Source organism: Brassica napus, chromosome A3 (assembly GCF_020379485.1).
Source record: "Brassica napus cultivar Da-Ae chromosome A3, Da-Ae, whole genome shotgun sequence".
In the NCBI taxonomy this organism is placed as follows: Eukaryota; Viridiplantae; Streptophyta; class Magnoliopsida; order Brassicales; family Brassicaceae; genus Brassica; species Brassica napus.
In genome coordinates, this window is record NC_063436.1 from 36,109,085 (window position 1) to 36,115,843 (window position 6,759).

At 47.8% G+C, this 6,759-nt stretch overlaps 1 protein-coding gene across 1 annotated transcript; it reads left to right on the forward strand.

Annotated features, from left to right (window-relative positions):
* The first annotated feature begins 326 nt into the window (after positions 1-326).
* Positions 327-1,406, forward strand: LOC106417443. The gene has a single exon (XM_048777164.1). It carries the CDS (start codon positions 327-329, stop codon positions 1,404-1,406), a length of 1,080 nt encoding a protein of 359 aa, XP_048633121.1.
* Positions 1,407-6,759: the final 5,353 nt, after the last annotated feature.

The following is a 6,759-nucleotide window of genomic DNA, read 5'->3' on the forward strand; positions in this document are numbered from 1 at the left end:
AAATTATTATAAAATTCTGATAAATTTATTCTTTAAACAACGATAAATAATTTAAAAATAATATTAATAAACATTTTTGGATTTTGTAATATTTAAAATAGTTATTATATAATTATATTCGAACACGGTTCATCAAGTAGAGGATAAAACTATTATAATTATCTTATATAAAATTTCGTTCATTTTATTTTATAGGTTATAAATATTAAAAGTAATAAATAAAACATTATTAGTCTATCAATAATTTCGAGAATAGTTTCCATAAATTGTTATTTGTAATATTCATTAGATTATATCCACTCCAACCTGCTTCAATAGAAACTATCATGGTGCGCCTTGCGCAGCAAGACGCAGCCCAGAAAGCGACGACCGACCAAATCGCGGCGCTCGCGAAGATCTTAGCTCCCCTCGCTGCGAACGTGGAAGCCTCGACGGCGCAATACCGAAGAAATCTGTTTAGCACAAAGAGAGCAACTGGAGCAGCACCAACGCAGACTGCCAACCAAGATGTCGTCGATGATGACGTGGCCCAAACCCCCGCAGGTCTTGATACGCAGACGATAAACGAGCTCGCCGTGTTGAAACAGTCGGTGCTGGATATAAACTCCAAGATTCATCATGTCACCACGTCCGCTCCTCAGATCGAGCGAGTCCTAGCAGAATCTCTCCGGATGCCATTCACCGAGAAGATAACGAAGATCCGCCTCCGAAAGATGGAAAAGCTCAACCTTCCAACCTTCGACGGTGTATCCGACCCTTCTGCTCACGTCACATCCTTCAATATCGCGATGCGAGGCACGAACCTCTCTGATGAGGAAAAAGACGCCGGCTTTTGTCAACTTTTCGTCGAAACCCTAGAAGGCATCGCTCTTAACTGGTTCACCGGTTTTCAGGAGAACTCCGTTGATAGTTTTCACTACCTCTCGACGGCTTTCCTCAAAAATTACATCATGTTCACTCGACAAGAAGCCACCGCCACGGATCTTTGGAACCTCAACCACGCAAACGGGCAGAGCTTGAGATATTTTATGGAAAAGTTCAAATCCATTGTCTCGAAAGTCGAAGTACCAGACTATATAGCCGTGGAGTCGTTGATGAACACCCTCCACATTAAGTCACCATTTCAGGCTGATATTTACCGACACCCAACGAGGTCAGTACCGGATGCCATCGCTCGATCCAATAAATTCATTCGGATGGAGGAGGATACTAAGGCTAAGGCGGCTAAAGAAGCAGCGGGGAAACAGACTCCCGCCCGGACAAATGACGCTCGTCACGAACCGCGCCAACATTCAACAGGTGGCAAGCCTAACCAGAAGAAAGGTTATATGAACGCTATAGACGAAAGCAAACCATCAGGCTCCGCCACAGTAGTGCGAGAGAAGGGGTGGAATCATTGGGATTGAGATACCAGTCAGCAAAAGTCTAGTTCCCCCGAACCAACAAGCTCGAATGCCGTCGAGCCGAGTAAATGGTGTTCCTATCATGAGGTCAAATCACATGATACGAAGGATTGCAAAGTCTTATACGGACACTGTTGGGGTCAAAATCGGTCACGACGGAATTAATGTCTGAAAGTCCGTAAAAATCGGCATGAACGTTTTTAAGAAAAGTAATCTTCGTAGAGAAATATTTACGAAGAGCCTTGCGGTAAAATCTTGTTCAAATCTCAATCGAACCACTAAATACCGATTGTCCGAAGGCAAAAGACACGTATCGAAACCAGCCAGGGACGAGCTCGAGTATGCGATCGGACCATGGACAAGCCAAGCACAATCGCTACGCAGCAACCAAGCATGCACACTGCTCGGTCGCTACATAGCGACTGAGCTCTAGCCAAGCTCGGTCGTTACGTAGCGACCAAGCTTGAGCCAAGCTTGGTACATAGTGACCGAGCACGTGCACGCTTCGATCGTTACAAAGCGATCGAGCTTTCCCGAAACGTCGATACGACACGGATCCATGCATTCTTGTCTACTCTTTAATACTATCTCCCGATCACCGTAGCAAACCCATTTCATGTTTCTCGTCATTTGAATTCATCAATCGAACTTTACGATAAAAACCACGAAAAGTTTGTTTTTATCAATAAACAGCCGTAATAAACGTTTCGAGTCAAAAGACGGCCCAAAGAGACCTAAGACGTGACTCGAAGCCCACTTACGATTTCTTAACCAAAGCCCATAAACCATAGGACGGTTTATGCTTGGTTCGCAAGGAAAGATAAATATCAAGATTTTGCGGATAAATACGAAGTTTTCGAAGATAATAACGAAGATCGGGAAAAATGGAATATTTTCATTTTTAAGCTATGACGGCTTAAGGGCAGAAGGGGAAAAGCGTAAACCGACCTAGGAGCGAGTATATAAGGAGTCCTAGGCGAGAGGCACGGGGAGGGACATTTTTAGACTCAGAAGTCTCCACACTTAGAAACTTTAGGCTTTATTCTCGACAAGTTCGGTTTCTATGACTGGCACTCAATTACTAGACGAACTCGCCCAGCCAGTTCGATCTCTTGTCCAGCTCTATTAATTGAACTACGTTCGGCTTGATCCTCGAAAAGGGTACGTAGGCAGCCTTTAACAAGGTTCAGTCCGAAATCAATCAAAAACCATTTCTGTATCTTTTTCGTCTTTTTTTTATCGAGCTGCGACTCAACTAGGTTTGAGCTTTTAGGCCGCTAGAACAAAATAACTCGCTGACAGCCTTTGCGGCCAAAGCTTTTATGATCTCTTGTAATGATCGCAACGATCTTACGCGGACTCGAAATAAGACCTACTGTTTTCTCTCTAAGGGAAATGATAAATCTTATCAAACCCCGTAAGTTTGTCTCCCTACCGAACAAAAGAAATTTCAATGCATATGGGTCTTACCAAAACACGTTTTCCGAAACGTTTTCGGAAGGGTAAAACTTGTTCTCCCAAAAAAACCACAGAAAACCCTAGGTTAATCGCGGAAAAAGGAAGCGCAGCAAATCGATTACACGGCTCAGTCGCTACGTAGCGATCAAGCTCTAGCCAATCTCGGTCGCTAAGTAGCGACCGAGCACGCACACAGCTCGGTCGCTACGTAGCGACCAAGCACGTACACAGCTCGGTCCCTACGTAGCGACCGAGAACACACACAGCTCGGTCGCTACGAAGCGACAGAGCACGCACACAGCTCGTTCGCTACGTAGCGACGGAGCACGCACACAGCTCGGTCGCTTTGTAGCGACCGAGCACGCACACGGCTCGGTCGCTACGTAGCGACCGAGCACGCACACAGCTCGGTCGCTACGTAGCGACCGAGCGCGCACACAGCTTGGTCGCTACGTAGCGACCGAGCGCGCACACAGCTCGGTCGCTACGTAGCGACCTTGCACACACACAGCTCGGTCTACGTAGCACCGAGCACGCACAATGCTCGGTCGCTACGTAGCGACCAAGCACTCACACAGCTCGGTCGCTACGTAGCGACCGAGCACGAACACAGCTCGGTCGCTACGCCCACGGCTCGGTCGCTACGTAGCGACCGAGCTCAAGCCAACTTTCCACTCGCTACGTAGCGACCTGTTAGGCCTCACTAAGGTCCTCCTTTGCGTTCTCGTTTAAATCCTCATCGAAACGATTTTCGTTTCGTCTCAATCGGAGTTTCCGTTGAGATTTTACGACGAAAACAAGTAGGACTCTTTTTGGCTTGCTTCCACTCGCTACGTAGCGACCTGTCAGACCGTCACTCGCTACATAGCGACCTGTCAGGCCTCAGAAAGGTCCTCCTTTGGGTTCTCTTTGAATCCTTATCGAAATGCTTTTTGTTTCGTCTCAATCGGAGTTTCCGTTGAGATTTTACGACGAAAACAAGTAGGACTCTTCTCGGCTTGCTTCCACTCGCTACGTAGCGACCTGTCAGAACGTCACTCGCTACATAGCGACCTGTCAGGCCTCAGAAAGGTCCTCCTTTGGGTTCTCTTTTGAACCCTCATCGAAATTCGTTTCGTTTCGTCTCAATCGGAGTTTCCGTTGAGATTTAACGACGAAAACAAGTATGACTCTTCTCGGCTTGCTTCCACTCACTACGTAGCGACCTGTCAGACCGTCACTCGCTACATAGCAACCTGTTAGGCCTCAGAAAGGTCCTCCTTGGCGTTCTCGTTTGAATCCTCATCGAAACGCTTTTCGTTTCGTCTCAATCGGAGTTTCCGTTGAGATTTTACGACGAAAACAAGTAGGACTTTTCTTGGCTTGCTTCCACTCGCTATGTAGCGACCTGTCAGACCGTCACTCGCTACATAGCAATCTGTCAGGCCTCAGAAATGTCCTCCTTTGGGATCTCTTTTGAATCCTCATCGAAATTCATTTCGTTTCGTCTCAATCGGAGTTTCTGTTGAGATTTTACGACGAAAACAAGTAGAACTCTTCTCGGCTTGCTTCCACTCGCTACGTAGCGACCGAGCACGCACACAGCTCGGTCCCTACGTAGCGACCGAGAACACACACAGCTCGGTCGCTACGAAGCGACCGAGCACGCACACAGCTCGTTCGCTACGTAGCGACGGAGCACGCACACAGCTCGGTCGCTTTGTAGCAACCGAGCACGCACACGGCTCAGTCGCTATGTAGCGACCGAGCACGCACACAGCTCGGTCGCTACATAGCGACCGAGCGCGCACACAGCTTGGTCGCTACGTAGCGACCGAGCGCGCACACAGCTGGGTCGCTACGTAGCGACCGAGCGCGCACACAGCTCGGTCGCTACGTAGCGACCTAGCACACACACAGCTCGGTCTACGTAGCGACCGAGCACGCACAATGCTCGGTCGCTACGTAGCGACCAAGCACTCACACAGCTCGGTCGCTACGTAGCGACCGAGCACGAACACAGCTCGGTCGCTACGCCCACGGCTCGGTCGCTACGTAGCGACCGAGCTCAAGCTAACTTTCCACTCGCTACGTAGCGACCTGTTAGGCCTCACAAAGGTCCTTCTTTGCGTTCTCGTTTAAATCCTCATCGAAACGCTTTTCGTTTCGTCTCAATCGGAGTTTCCGTTGAGATTTTACGACGAAAACAAGTAGGAATCTTTTTGGCTTGCTTCCACTCGCTATGTAGCGACCTGTCAGACCGTCACTCGCTACATAGCGACCTCTCAGGCCTCAGAAAGGTCCTCCTTTGGGTTCTCTTTGAATCCTTATCGAAATGTTTTTTGTTTCGTCTCAATCGGAGTTTCCGTTGAGATTTTACGATGAAAACAAGTAGGACTCTTCTCGGCTTGCTTCCACTCGCTACATAGCGACCTGTCAGGCCTCAGAAAGGTCCTACTTTGGGTTCTCTTTTGAACCCTCATCGAAATTCGTTTCGTTTCGTCTCAATCGGAGTTTCCGTTGAGATTTAACGACGAAAACAAGTATGACTCTTCTCGGCTTGCTTCCACTCACTACGTAGCGACCTGTCAGACCGTCACTCGCTACATAGCGACCTGTTAGGCCTCACAAAGGTCCTCCTTGGCGTTCTCGTTTGAATCCTCATCGAAACGCTTTTCGTTTCGTCTCAATCGGAGTTTCCGTTGAGATTTTACGACGAAAACAAGTAGGACTTTTCTTGGCTTGCTTCCACTCGCTACGTAGCGACCTGTCAGACCGTCACTCGCTACATAGCGACCTGTCAGGCCTCAGAAATGTCCTCCTTTGGGTTCTCTTTTGAATCCTCATCGAAATTCGTTTCGTTTCGTCTCAATCGGAGTTTTTGTTGAGATTTTACGACGAAAACAAGTAGAACTCTTCTCGGCTTGCTTCCACTCGCTACGTAGCGACCTGTCAGACCGTCACTCGCTACATAGCGACCTGTCATGCCTCAGAAAGGTCCTCCTTTGGGTTCTCTTTTGAACCCTCATCGAAATTCTTTTCATTTCGTCTCAATCGGAGTTTCCGTTGAGATTTTACGACGAAAACAAGTAGGACTCTTCTCAGCTTGCTTCCACTCGCTACGTAGCGACCTGTCAGACCGTCACTCGCTACATAGCGACATGTCAGGCCTCAGAAAGGTCCTCCTTTGGGTTCTCTTTTGAACCCTCATCGAAATTCGTTTCGTTTCGTCTCAATCGGAGTTTCCGTTGAGATTTTACGACGAAAACAAGTATGACTCTTCTCGGCTTGCTTCCACTCACTACGTAGCGACCTGTCAGACCGTCACTCGCTACATAGCGACCTGTGAGGCCTCAGAAAGGTCCTCCTTGGCGTTCTCGTTTGAATCCTCATCGAAACGCTTTTCGTTTCGTCTCAATCGGAGTTTCCGTTGAGATTTTACGACGGAAACAAGTAGGACTCTTCTTGGCTTGCTTCCACTCGCTACGTAGCGACCTGTCAGACCTTGACTTGCTACATAGCGACCTGTCAGGCCTCAGAAAGGTCCTCCTTTGGGTTCTCTTTTGAATCTTCATCGAAATGCTTTTCGTTTCGTCTGAATCGGATTTTCCATTGAAATTTTACGACGAAAACAAGTAGGACTCTTCTTGGCTTACTTACACTCGCTACGTAGCGACCTGTCAGACCTTCACTCGCTACATAGCGACCTGTCAGGCCTCAGAAAGGTCCTCCTTTAGGTTCTCTTTTGAATCCTGATCGAAACGCTTTTCGTTTCGTCTCAATCAAAGTTTTCGTTGAGATTTTACGACGAAAACAAGTAAGACTCGTCTAAACTCCTATGCTTGCTCCTACTCGTCCTTACCTCCATCTTTGTGTTCTCCTTCAAATCTCGATCGAAACGTCTCTTGTTTCGTCTCGA

Bases quoted from the DNA above. Each gene is read 5' to 3' on its own strand.
- LOC106417443 (XM_048777164.1), top strand. From the start codon at position 327: ATGGTGCGCCTTGCGCAGCAAGACGCAGCCCAGAAAGCGACGACCGAC.